The following is a 14,730-nucleotide window of genomic DNA, read 5'->3' as shown; positions in this document are numbered from 1 at the left end:
AAACTCTTCTAGTAAAACAACCTTTCATAATGCTTATTTTAGAATATATTTTGAACTGCCTTCATAAATGCACATGTAATTCAGCATCAAGATTGTGTCCCCGAGGATTCTCTGAACCGAGCAATAAAATCATTTTGGATTCTATTTGTCTTAATTCCAATGTCTTATCACCCAATCTGGGACCTAATTTGATCGATTTAATTCCATAGATGGTTAGAGTACTACAATCTCCTCCATGTATGTCCCAAAAATGTTTAGCCAGAAGATAGGATCTATCCTGATTCTTGATAGCTCTAAGATGTTGCAAGAGCCTGATCTTGAGTTTATGAATAGTGCTGCCTACATATTTCTTCCGGCAGCCACATTCGATGACATATATAACATATTCAGTTGCACAAGTGATTCGATCTCTAATCGCACACTTTCAGCCTTCAAATGTTTGGAAACTCTGCACATTTTCAGCATATTTACAAGCCCTGCAATGGCCACATTTCTAAAATACCAAACTTTTTTTTGTCAACCACAATATGTTATTTTTGTTCTCATTTTTGGCAAATAAGCTCTTAGTCAAATGATCTCCTAATGAATAAGTCTTACGATATGTGATTTGTGGATGTTGACCAATTGCCCCTTTTATATGTTGATCTTGTTGTAAAACATGCCAATTGCATTGCAAAATGTTCTTAAGTGCTACTTGCTGATGATTGTATTCTAAAAAGAGTCTTGGAGGGGGATCTGCTTGTTGTTACATTGTCATTGACAGATTGATTTTTAAAAAGAAATTACTCTTTTGTTTTGCTTTTTACTCTATTCTGTGCATCAATCAAAATTTTAGAAGGATATCCCCTCTCCAAAAATCTTTGTGTCATTGCCATGATTTCCATTTTAAAGCTGGCATTATCCGAGCATATCATGCGAGCCTGCAGGAATTGAATATATGGTATATACTTCATTTTAGTGCTTTCAGGTGCCCTTTATTACCATGTCTTGTGGAATTGCATGCAGTGGGTTTGCGATATACCGAAGTCTCTAATTGGTCATTCTTGACTTCAAGCAGGACATCCAAAAACTAAATTTCATTCCTACTCCAAATTGTCTCAAGTCGAATATTTAAATCATTGTTATTGAGTACATTAATGTATTCCTGCAAAGCATCTTCATGGACATCCCATATGAGGAAAAGATCATCAATATATTGTATCCACAATACTATCTTCTCCATGTAAGCACTTTGGACATCTGACCATACTACTTCTTTCTCCCATCATCCCATGTAGAAATTTTCATAGGTGGGAGCAAAAGATGCCCCCACTGCTGTATCTTGGTTTTGACGATAATGCTGGTTATTAAATAGGAAAACATTGTGCATGAGACAAAATAACATTTCAGTATGTTGAAGGACTTCTATAGGCAGTGTCCTTAAAAAATCCTACAGGCCTCCATGCCATAATGGTGTTTGATCGATGTATATAAAGAGGATACATCCATTGTGACCATCAGATAGTTATTCTGCCAAGGAATGTTCTATATTTCAGATTTAAAAATCTGTGGTATCACGTAAATAGGATGGCAGCTCAGTAACATATGGACATAAAAAGAGATCCAAATATCTCAAGGTGTTCTCCAAAAGGGAGTTATTCATACTCACAATAGGTCCTCCAAGAGGATGATGTTTATTTTTATGGATTTTGGGTAAAAAGTAAATGCATGGTAGATTTTTTGATAATTTGCAGTTGGATTCACCTGCAACCTCTCATAGTGGTCGGCATTTGTCAATTCACGGTGAGCTTCCTTTACATACTCTGACACATCCATGATGACAATATTGCCACCCTTGTCTGACAGCATGATGATGATAGATTTATTCTGTTTAAGTTGATTCAGATCCTTCCAATCTTTGGGAGTGAAATTTCTTGATCTTGTATTATTTATCTGAGATTTCATCCAAAATGTATCAATATATCCCACCACCAATTCATGGAAAGTATCAATAAAATTTCCACTGGGTAGATGAGGATGAAACTTACTCGAAGGTTTCAAAGAACTGCCTGTGTGTAGATTGGTAGTAAAACCTGTAATCTTTATTTTTGTTATATCTGTGTGTTCACAGGTGTGTATCATCTGGATATCTACTAGATTCTCATCAACTAAATCGTTAATCATTGCCAGATCAGAGGTGCCACTAATCAGAAACCCTGAAAGTGTGGAGTTTTTACTGGAAAAAATGTTGGAAGCGTAATTTACGCACAAATTTGTACATTTCAATACGTGTTTTTGCATAGTCCCAGTCAGTAGTTGGACAAAAACTAAGCCCTAAATTGAGAATTTGTTCATGATTCATGGTTAGAGTACTTTGTGAAGTAATCACAATTTTGTTGGTATTACTCTAATCAGTACATGGGCTGGGGCATATGTCTAATCTTTGTGTTTGATGTCTCTTCTCCTTCCCCTGCCTCGTTTTGTGCCACCACAACATCGTCCTCTGCTTCTGCCAGATTGTGGCGTGGCCATTTGCATGAGTCACATCTCCCCTCGAAAATCCAGTTTGTTAAGTGGCGCCTCATCTGCTGATGATCCCGGACGGAACTCACATCTGTATTACTGTAATTTGCAGTCACATCTCCTCCATTATTCATCTTTTCTTTCATCCTCAAGGTGTCTTATTTACGAGCAAACATATAGATTCTACCATGTTCATGGTCCATTTTGTCTCTGTTAAATGTGTGTGCCTTCCGTATTTTGATCTCATATTCCTGCTTCTTAATTGGTTCTTCCATTTTCCCTAATAGCTGTTGCACTTCTTCCTGATTAGATGCTCTTTCCAATTCTTTCGTCAAAACCTCCATGATCTTAATCTGTTCATCCATACGTCATTTTGCTTGTGTGATTAGAGTACGCATAAGTTTAAAAGAGCAATCTGATGTCTGCGTTCTCCACTCTTCTGGTAAGTCTGATCCATATCACCCAACGTAGGCAATATTAAAATACGTAGACCTCGTGGCACCCTGCCATTTTCAATATATTTGGTTAGCAATGTCATCTCCCACTATTTTTTTAATTCAGAAATGCGTGCCTTTTCCAATTCTTTAATAATATTCAATGTTGTACGAAATTGTGTGCTGTTGGATGAATTTACCTCCAAGCCATAACTAGTCCCATCAAAAAGTTCAGCTGATTCTCTTTCCCATATATATATACATACACATATAGTCTCCCCCTAACCCATTAACTGTTGTTTTTCATTGATATTGGCTTTTCCAATGCTCACCTTGTAACTGAAAGCATATGTATTCTTGTCGTACTACAATCTGCACAAACGCAGGCTTACCAAACCATTAGAGGTAACGTGCTGAAACCCCATGGTTCATCCTTTTTTTGCAGTCTAGAAGGCACACATAGACCTGCCCTCCACCATGCCCAGGTGCCATCACCATAATATTTAAACTTAACTACAGGGTCACCATAATGCAGGCAGCTAGATGCATAGGCCAGCAAAAAAAATAAAACTAACACTGAACTCTTGGTCACAGAGTTCACACAACTAAGTCTAAAAACAGAGGAAGAGCTACAGTGAAATGCATGCTGTTTTTCTCTGCAAAATTACAAAAAAAAAAAAAGAAAAAAAAAAAAAAAGAAAGTCAATGGCAACTGGACTGGAGTCCTTTAACAGGCATGTGACTGGTTGGCGACCAGAAAGTCTTAATAGAGACATTATGACAACCAAAATTATTGTACCAAAAGATGATCTGCAAAGGAGTGAGGAAATAAAGTCACCTCCCCTTCACGAAGGGACTAAGATCCTTTGCAAAATACATTAAAGTGATTTAATTAATGGAACTTTAGAAAAGAGGGCAGGCTTAACTACGAGGCAGAGGACAAGACAGTTCACCTCCTTCACAGGAGTCAAGAATGTCACCTAGCACTTGCAATAACTGGCCCCTTGATGACACAATTCTTGCTATACGTCATTTTAATCTTCACTTCTCATAGGGTGTTCTTCACATTTTACCTCTTCCGAGTGTATCAACTTCATAGCCCAATTATCCGTCACACTCAACTGCTGTAGTGACATCTTTCAGGGCCAAGAACATAAAAAGCCAAGAAGTATTCAATTGCATCAGAATGCAGTAGTGCATCTTGTTACTAGAACAGGGCTTGACAAACACATTCTTTTGCTCTGCTTAGCTTAGTAGATTGTAGCCTTACAGCCCGCCATAGCAGGCTATACCGGCCATTAAAGGCCTGCTCCAGCGTTAAAGGCATGAGCTGAAGGCAAGGGCCTTTAACAAGGGAGTGGGACTTTAATTGAAACAGACAATTGCCGGCTTGCCCAGCTATGAAGAGCTATAAGGCTATTATAACACCCTGCCACTAGAGGACAGAATGTTATAATACATAAAACAGGGTCATCATGGAGCCCAAGGGGATTGAAATCCCCTTAGGCTCCGTGAGGTCTTGGTTTGTTGCTGTGAAAAAAGAACATTAGAATGTTGACGCTCCCGGCTTTTACCAGCCAGTAAAAGCCCTGAGCACTCCATTGTCTCCAATGAAGCTCCCAACATAGCAAGGTTCTAATAAAAAAGTTAGTGTCAAACTTAGTGCTTTCAAACTTAAAGAATATATAAACAAAACGCTCTTTAGCCATGTTGTATGGATTAACTATTGTAGTGGGTCTTATTCTGCAGCAAAAACCTGCAATGAATGCTATGGCATGTAATCAGTTTATAGTCCAAATACATTGCTTTGGGGGTTAGGCAACATGGGTTACTGGTGTTGGGAAGGACTAACCTGCTTACCTCCCAACAACTGCATTATGCTTTTATCTTTGGTATGTTCCTCCAAACCAATATGAGATGGCATGTATGAAGAAGGGGCACCTTGTACAATTAACAAGAAAGAAAATAAGGATGGTATGTTGTAGCGTACTGTATTCCATCAGGCCACGCTCCTGTGAAGCCCATTGATTTTTACTAACTAATTCTATTATTTAATCCAATGACTTTACTGCATTATCCAGCAAGTATTTGGTGAGACATCTGGATGAAGAAAAGGGGGCAGATAAACAGTCAAGTTGATCAACATCATCCCTTTGTCAGTCAGAAAGTTTGGGGTAGGTTCTGATTTGAAAAAGACTCTTTGACTGATCAAAGCATCTGTGAAGTGGAATCATAAAGCAAGAAAACAAATGAGGAAAGGGGAAACTTGACAGCTGTAGAGCACGGGCATTAAATGGGCCAGTATTCAGCTGCTACATTGTAATATTGCAACTTTCTGACATTCACCAAACTAAATAGGATTCTTGCTAATTTGCTTTGCATGTATTCACTCTGGTTCTAAACCTGGCAATCAAGTGCTTATTCAAAGGGCACATGGCTAGCTGGCCAAATATGGCAGAGGCCTGAGCTCAAAACTCAACATTGGCTTTGCTAGAATCCTGGTAATCCTGCCACCCTGGGGCGCCATCAGCCAGCAGAAAGCTGATCCCTGCATTGAGGCAATAGGGTGGGGCCCTCACAAGCAGAAACTGTGTCTGGAGGCACCCCCTGTGAGAGAAGGAGCAACAGAGGCCTGGTAGGGCTCAAACTGGCGGCGCAAGCCCAAGACCCTGCCAGGGGAGCTAGCTGGCGGGACCAATAGCTGAGCGGTGAGCAGTCTTCGATAGCATACTCAGTGCGGAGGGCTGAGAGGAGAGTCCACAAGGCCTGAAAAAGGTGACACTGCCGCAGGGAAAGGAGCCATGGCACTGGGCAGAGGTAAGAGGCAGCTGCACAGCTTGAGAGAAGTGATACCCAACAGTTGCTGTAGGAAGCAGCCTGAGATAGGCGGCAGGGACCCATCTGGGGCCCAGAGATACTTGTGGCGCCCTCCTGCAAAGGAGCAGGGGCCTAGAACTTGTACTGGCTCACTCAGGTGCAGAACTTGAAGGGACACAATAGTGCCCAGTGCTATAGTGGCGCTGAGGCTGGCCAGCCTGAATGCCCTGAGGTGCAGCAAAAGTGAAGACTGTAGTGTGGTGCGAGGGCCGCAGCCTGGCCGATACACGCAAGGGGGTAACTTGACTTTTGTCCGGCCAGGCCCCAGACACCCCCTATGGATCAACTACCTGACATGCCTGTTGCAGAGGGGAACAGGTCAATGGGGTGGGTGCTGCTGCTGGAGACATGGACCCAGAGTGCTACTGGTTGAACGTAAAGGTTCGCAGCACCAGGCAACTACTTGCTGGCAGGGTGTAGCCCTGTAAAGGAATGCTAGCAGGGGTGCACCAGGTGAGGTGCAGTTGCGCCAGCGCAGGAATCGGTCCCCACAATCTAACCTGGCACGTACATGGAAAAATGCAAGTCCAGAGGGCCAGGGCCTTTAGCAGCTCCTGCAGGACATTCCCAGAATGATGAACCACTTGTGGTGGGCTTGGACTGTCTACCCACCCCCCACCAGGCTCAACTGGACAAGATCTTTGAGGCTACTGTGGACACTAACGACACCCTTGATTGTGACAGCAGTACGCTGTCCACGGACCTGGGGCTGCTGCGTCCGGACCATCACAAGTTGGCAGACTGGGTGACTGGGACTAAGGAACACATTCGGAAGCTAAGGTCGGGCCAGAAGGCACTGGCCTCCCAAGTCACAGAAGTGACAGAGAGTGAGAGTACTGGAACATCGTGCAGACGACGTCGAGGGGTGGGAAACCACTGCAACAACAGCCATATAGTGGGCCTCCCTGGTGGCATGGAAGGAGGATATACAGTAGCCTACCTGGAGTCCTGGTGGAGGATGGATGTGGCCCCAATGCAGCTGACCCCTTTCTTCACATTGGAGAGGCCACATTGATTGCCAGCCTGCCCACCTGCCCCTGGACGGCCACCTAGACCAGTGGTAGCCAAGTTGCTTCATTATAAGGACAGAGATATGCTACTGCGGCGGGTGTGTACTGACATTCACCTCCAAGTAGGGAACAGGAGAGTGTCACTCTTCCCCGAACTTCACAGCACTGGTTTAGTCCAAGAGAGCCTCTTTCCTGGAAGTGAAGTGGGCGCTTCGAGACAAGAGGCTACAGTACTCCTTGCTATACCTGGCAATGCTCAAAATATTGCTGGACAGCACAGCCCACTTCTGAGGCGACCTGGCAAAGGATTGGACCTGACTGGAGGCCTACGGGCTGGGGGGCGGCCTGTCAGAGGTTCAGACTGGGGCCCAGCAACTATATGTAAGTAAGTACGAAAGAGAACATGCACCCCCCACACACACCAGCCACAGTTGCTTAAGCAACTAAATAGGTCCCAGACGGAGATGGATATAAAAAAATAAGTGCAGTTTCACATGGAATCCCAGTGCACCTTTTAGTTAGAGTCACTATCGTTCATAAAACATTCACTAACATGCATATTACATTTGTATTAGGGTCTGAAATAGTTAGTTACTTCATGACCATCCCCAGATAAGGGAATGATCGATGGAGGGGCCAAACCATAAAAGCATAGATTTTTGCTCATGAGCTGCACAGAACGCGCTCAAATCCTATAAGCCATCTCCCAACTTCAAAAAAGTAAGTCAATACTGCATGTTCACAATTTGGGCAAATCTCAATGAGCTCAAATTTCAATGTAGCCCCTTTGCAGATTTCCCTACATTAATATAGTAAAAATCACCAAAGGGTGAATGTGCAGCACACAAGACAACTTGTTTTCTACAAGCTAACAATTGTAAACCACTTGATAATGAAATCACACATAAGACCGACACAAAACTGCTTACCTTTCCAGTGTGGTCAAAAGATCTCACTTTAGCTACTTTATGTTGCACTGTTGAATAGTAGGCCAACTTTGTTAATGAGCCACCTGTATCAAAATGAAAGAGAGAGAATTTAGATTCTGAAGCTTAGCAAATACAACCTAAAACCCAAACGAGGATGTAGGCTTTCACTTAACAGAGATGAATATAATCCAAATCTTGAACAACGTATTTTTTGTCTAGGCCTCAAAATTTTGATCTTAGTCTGGTGAACATATTAATAGTAAAACATTTATTTTAAAGCTTGCTGCTTTGAATCCCTGCAATCAATAGGTTTACTGTTGTGTAACGTTATTCTCCTGCACATTTTAACCCAAAACTGGCATGCCAGACCTTAGCTGAGTAAGCTAATGATTTGACATTTTCTGCAAATCAGTCCACAGAGACCAAAAGGTATCGGAAAATCAAAAAATGATTTTTAAATGGAAAGTGCAGCTGAACCAAAACTACACAGTGGGTTGAAAGTCTGTCCAGTTATTCAGCTGCCCTTACCAAACGAACATTTGCAAAGCCAGTAGGTCTGGTCTTTGAAAAGGTATAAGCTGACCGTTATACCTTATCATCTGCCAAATAAGAACTAATAAACTAGCCCATGTGGCAGAGATCAATAAACATCTCCACTCCCAAGAAGTGCTTGAAAAATAAACAAAAAAATAAACAACAAAATAAAAAATAAAGGAGTTTGCCGATGTTAGACTTGGAAATATACAAGTAATGAAATCAAAGGGAAGCTATGCTGAAGGGGAGGGATACAACCAGGAAAAAAGTAAAGCAACCGAGTATGAAGCAAGCAAATAAGAGACTGATAAAAGAAAGTCAACCTATGCTAATTAATGGGCTTGACCCCTAAGTCAACTGCGACAATTGCTGCTGTACACAAAATATCTGGACAACAAACAGCTAAAAATGTTTGAGTGGCGAAACGTAAACGGATATGAGAGTCACATTAGATTAGAATGAATTTTAGACCTAAGAAAATTAGGACCTATGTGGTCTTTCTGACGTAGGTACAGGAGCAGGTACTTTATCAAGAAACAAGTTCTAAGTAAGGGAACACCACCAGGAGGTAGAGTGTAACCTCAGCTGTAGACGAACGCCAAATGAAAGATACAGAGCACTCACACCGAGGACACCACTCATTCTTCATGACTCACAACTTTCCACTCCAGGCTAGAACAGATGACAGGATTCCACACATCTTCCACCTCAAAAAGAACAGCAGCACAGCAAAATACAAGAACTTAAAAGAACACACAATAAACAGAACGCCTAGAGGCAAAACCAAAGGAACAAAACTTGTTTGACTTATAATACACAAATAATGCTTAAATAATAAAAAAGTACAATAATAAAAAAATAAAAAAATAAAAAACACCTCATTAACCACGCACACACCGTACAAGAAATGCGCTCAAAACTAAACCTAATCATACTCAAAGTCACAGAGGTCAAATGAAAACACGAGCAAGCTCACACAGGAAACTAAATTGTACAGCCACGCAGGGCGCACACAAACAAAAATATTCCCAACACCAATAATCTATGTGGGCATCACACCTAGCGGAGTGTGTACACTCCAAACAAAGGCCCATGGCCATCACCAGCAGCAGAGTATGCACCATCCACACAAATAGTTCTAAGCGTTCCAACCAAGTGGAGCGCACACTCTACATGCAAACATGAAATGAACATTCAACCCAGCTGAGTATGCACTCTCCACAGAAACAGTAAAGGCATTCACCCCAGTGGAATACGTACCATCCCCACAACAGCACATAGGCATCAGAATACCCTACGGCCCGCAATCCCTACCATGCGGCCAACAATCAAAGGAACGCCAATGGATAAATTATGGCCTATGGATGACTGCAGTCAATGTTGCAATGCACCAAATTACACTCAACAGCACACACACCTCTCTCGTAGATCCATGCAGTCATGCTGCACACAGTGAAAACAGTGCAAGCAACTCTGCAATCAAATTAGCAAAGAAGCTGGGTGGAGAGGTAGATGTACCATCACATATAAAATGAAACCCACATTTGCACTGAATACCCATGGACGCCAAACCCATCGACAGCAGAATCAAATCAAATAAATTATGCATGAGCGCAAACTTTGGTATAGCTTGGCAATGGAGAAAAGTCAGCACCAAACTGTACTTTAATTTTCGCACTGGTGCCAATAAATTATTCTACACAATAGGATTAAAAATATGTAAACATATATCATAAACCAGAACGGACATCTGCTGTGATGTGCTTAAACTCCCATAGAAGATTAATGTGTTCAATAAAATATATGCGATTGAAAATTAAACTGTAGCTGTTCTCGCAATCCTAAGAAACCTATCCTGACAAACAAAATTCACCATATTTGTTAGGTCTCGCCTACATAGCGCATGTGCTGTCTCAGCAATAGTTGTTTACATACAGGGTTCTTACAGCATGCCCATAGTCTATCATTTGTTAGCTTCAGCATCGCTCTCAAATGCTTCACTCCTGTTTGCCATGGAATGCCTGTGTCATGTCCTCTTCTTGTGTTTAGCCCTCCCCTGAAGCATGGGCTAAATACCTGTGTCCATCCACTGCTACCATTTTTGGAGCTTCTTTTTTTTTTTTTTTTTTTTTTAAACTCTGCACCACTTTATGCCATTCTAGTCTACACCACTGCACTCTATGCTGCGCCTCTCTATGCCACTATACTCTACTCTTCTCTGCCTCACTCTGTCACTGCGCTCTATTCTGCACCACTTTTCCCTTCACCACTGAATTATACGCTACCCCACTGCACTATTTAATGCCACTGCACTCCCCACAACTCTACACCACGCAACTGCAGTCAATATCAGTCTACTCTAATCCATGCCACTCTCCTGTACGCCACTACAGTGTTACTCTACCCCATTACAGTCAGTTGTACGTCACAACACTCTATGCCACTTTACTCTATGCTACTCAACACCACTCTACTCCATTGCACTCTAATCCACTCTACTCGATTAACACCACTCTACGACATGCCACTCCATTCTACTCTACTCTATTCCCATGCTACCATGCTATACAACAAAGCTAAAAGACATTGTCAAAGGCAATAGCTCTTGTGTAGGATAAAATATTGGCTTTGCCAATGCTTGTTTTTCAAATGTGATCTTTTATTGTACATTAATGTGGGACAAAACGTGAAAGGTGGAACACTGACTTTATAAATCTCTGTGAACTAACGCTCTAATGGCAGGCAGTTTTTCAGATAACAAAAAACACATTCCAGAACAGAGCTGGCCTATGGGGCGATTAAGCAAAACAAGTCAGTCCTACTTCAGTCCTGGTAGTTTGGATAGTGCGTCTTTCATTTCACTGAAGTCCAGTCACTGGAACATTAGGTCCAGAATGATGCATGTATGTACGATGACAACACACGTGGTATCTGCTTGCGCTCAGAGAGTACTACACACCAAACTGTCCTCCTGTCAAACGAGGTGACCAAGCACAGTACAGCATTTATGTTCAAACACCACCAGTTAAAATTCCACTCATTCTGCAGCATTATGTACTCGCTGAAGGCTGTTTCTCCAGTAGGCTACTCACAACTAGCCGAGCCCCAAAACACAATAAAGTATAATACCACGGAGCCAAACTCTTACACTGCAAAGGAACCTCAAGGATTAAATAGGAACAAGCTCTTAACACTACACTGTGCCTATCTGTATAGCTTGCATTTTAAGACTACGCTGGAAAAAAAAAACACTCTCAGTTCATCACACCCATCATTGTACAGCAGTACCACATAGGCCTCAGGCACACACAGTGCTTCTAATCCTCACCACGCTGCACTGATGCTTCTTGGGATCCTGGCAGATATGTCAAGCCTTTCAAATACAAAATAGTTAACATTTTTGCAAACAAACCTCAGTTCTTATGGATCAGGACTTCGAAGCACTGCTAAGACTCCTCCGTCTCCTGCATTGCCTCAGTTAAACTAAATTAGTAGCCCTTCCTGTAGCACTCAACCACTGAGCAATACTCTGGAGTACCTTTCTTAATCAACACACCTCCTTTACACTTGCTCCTGCTGCACACTCCTCATGCAGCTGCAGTGCTCGGCTTTGCCCCGGTCAGGCTTTGGTGGAAATGTTGAATGTTCTTCTTCAGTTTGACAATTACATTGATCTCTACTTCAGTCTCCATTAGCCACCTCTAGTTTGCTCTAATTGCCACTGTTGCATTTCAGAGGCAGGTACAGGAACAGGCACTTTATTAAGGAGCAAGGTACAAGTAAGGGAACCCCACCAGCAGTTTGAATGTAACTAGCGCAGCCCTCATCTGGAGACAGAAACTCCAAATAAAAGAGATAGAACACTCAATTGAACAGACGACACAACAGGCTAGAACAGAAGACAGGACACCACAGTGCCCCTTCAAAAAAAAAAAAAAATCATAGGATCACCCTACGTCTATCCAATGCAATAAGGCATTAGCAAGATGTTGCCTCCAAGGTAATGCTTCATTTGAAGCCCCTGATGAGCAGATCTGGTCAATTTTCGATCGGTTAATTTGCTAACAATATTTATTTACTTTCTATTTAATAAAACAATACTCTGATCTTTATCATGATTACCATCATCCTGTTCCAGAATCGTAGGTCTCCAAGCTAAGGGTTTTTAATAGTGTCTGGAGTGCTATAGAGCTGGTGGACAACAAGATACATCCTTAGGACTGTTTCAAACTCTGATTTTAGGAGACAGACCTTAACATTCTCTAACTTAACCTCATCTCAGGTATCCTGTTCTTTAAATAAGGATGGTCCTATCATTGCTTCTGCTCACACAGGAATTTTATGCAGAGGTATATTTGGAATCATGGATTAATTCTTAGGTCACCGCACAGTTATGTAGCTATTTTAGGTTTAACGTACTATAGTAATTTTAACACCCAGCTCTTCACTTACTAGTTCAGGTTTTCAGTAAACATGTTAATTCAGAGTATTCATTTAATGGGTCAAATATTCTACAAGCATTTTAGTTTCAGAATGTCTCATTTGAAATAACCACACAGTTAATTTGTTTGCCCTTTTAAGGTTTCACCCACCAGACAGTCAGTAGGCAAAACCTTCTTGGGGACCATAGCATAAAACACACTGTGCTTGGAGTCTGCCAGCTGCTTACCACTGGCTGGCTTTCGTGTCACTCATTTGCTGGTTTCTTATTTAATTGATTTTCTTCCTCTTCTTTAATTTGCCCCTCCCATTGAGCATAGCTTCTTTCACCTACTTTTGATGGAATGATTTGTACCTTCAACTATTCACATTAGGGAACAAAGTTTTAGGTCTTGCATCAGCCAAGACCTTTTGATTTTATCGAATTATATACATAAATGACATACCTAAAGTGGCTTTCAGCCACCTCTCCATCAATTGGTCTACAGTGGCCTCATTGACGTTTTGCTTCTGCCTCTGAACTGTTTTGAATTAAGTTGTTCTCTTTTTACAATGCATGCAGTACACAAACCAAAAGCTTCAATATTACACATGTGAATTCATAAACCGACAATTCATTAGGATATATTTATTTGTAATTCATATTCACCAATAGTTCTTTAATAAACTTTGCTCAGGAAGAAAACCTGCATTAATTGTATTTATTTTGCAACATGTGTAACACTTTTTATAATGAACTTCTTTCATTCCTTATTTCTTTTTTTATTTTCATTGTTCTTGATTTTTCTTTTTCCTTCTATCTTCTCTTCTAGCCTTCTTTCTTTCCTTGCATCTTTCCTTGCTTCCTACTTTGTGTCTTGATATCCTTTCTTTCATTCCGTCCATCTTTGTATCAATCTTACTTTATTCCCTTCTTCCTTGCACTCTCTTTTCCTTCTTTCTTTCCTTCTTCGCCACTTCCTCATTTCGGTCTATTTCATTTTTTTTTTCCTTTCCTTCCTTCCAGATTTTTATCATTTTTCATTCTTCCTTTCCTTCTTTCTTGCTATCTTCTTTCCTGCTTTGTTTCCTCCTTTCTTTCACTTTTTTCCTTTTTGTCTTTCTATTCTTATTTCTTCCCTTTCTTCCTTTCCTACTTTCCTTCTTTCCCTTCCAGAAAAAATGTGTATGACATTGATACTTATAGGCGTTTTCAGCCACACTTCATCCATTTGTCTGTAGTTGCGTCATTCAGGTCTTTCTCCAACCCACTCAATCGTGCCTCAAGGGGCAACACATCAGCACACTTCAGCCATTGGCTGACTTCACTACGAGTTACTATAGGTCGCCCATTCACAAAGAGCACATCCTCACACAAAGTAGCTCCCTTCAGTGCGAGGGAGTACTAAGGTAATCTGTGCTTTTGTGACACCAAATACCACTTCTGCCTTTGGGCAATTCTGTTTTTTAGACTAAATGTTTTTTTAGATTGACTAACGCCCATCAGCCTCCCGAACAATAAAGTTTAGCAAACACCAGGACAAAACACGAACACGATTTTCTGAAATGCTGGCAAACAAACAGCAGCAGACCTTTTGGCTTTGCTAGTGCTTGTTGTTTTTTTCTCAGCGCCCATACGCGAGTGCATATGTCTTCTTACTCTCTACCATGTGCCGATTCGCTACTCATATCCCCATCCTTCTTCTTTCAATGTTACTTCTCCTGCTTCCCCTGACTCCACCATCCTTCCACATGAGCTCAAGATTGCCCCTGCAAGCTACAATTTGCTCCAGAGTTATTTACACCATTTATGGTGGTTCTCTACCAGCCAGCAAAGAGCTCTGCACGCAGCTCACGTTCGTATCAAACGCTGGCGAGCTTCCCGCATACCATTAGACGTGTTTTATAGCCACTCAGAACAAAGATGGTCACAAACTGACCTGTTCGCCTCGCACTGACTTCTCAATAAATAAGTTCAAATCGAAAAGCAATTGGAGCTTTCTACATATTTTTTAAGAGCCATTT

General features: G+C 41.5%; 1 protein-coding gene across 1 annotated transcript in view; it reads right to left on the bottom strand.

Moving 5' to 3' along the window:
- PANK4 (pantothenate kinase 4 (inactive)) overlaps positions 1–14,730 on the bottom strand; it is a 362,653-nt gene that overhangs the window by 301,931 nt on the left and 45,992 nt on the right. The window contains exon 2 of the mRNA XM_069240981.1: positions 7,753–7,835. Within this exon, the coding sequence (XP_069097082.1) occupies positions 7,753–7,835 (83 nt within the window). The remainder of the gene's footprint in view (positions 1–7,752; positions 7,836–14,730) is intronic.

This window comes from Pleurodeles waltl, chromosome 6, assembly GCF_031143425.1.
Source record: "Pleurodeles waltl isolate 20211129_DDA chromosome 6, aPleWal1.hap1.20221129, whole genome shotgun sequence".
NCBI classification, from domain to species: domain Eukaryota; kingdom Metazoa; phylum Chordata; class Amphibia; order Caudata; family Salamandridae; genus Pleurodeles; species Pleurodeles waltl.
The sequence above is the reverse complement of the archived record's forward strand: the minus strand, read 5'-3'. Positions and strand labels throughout refer to the sequence as shown.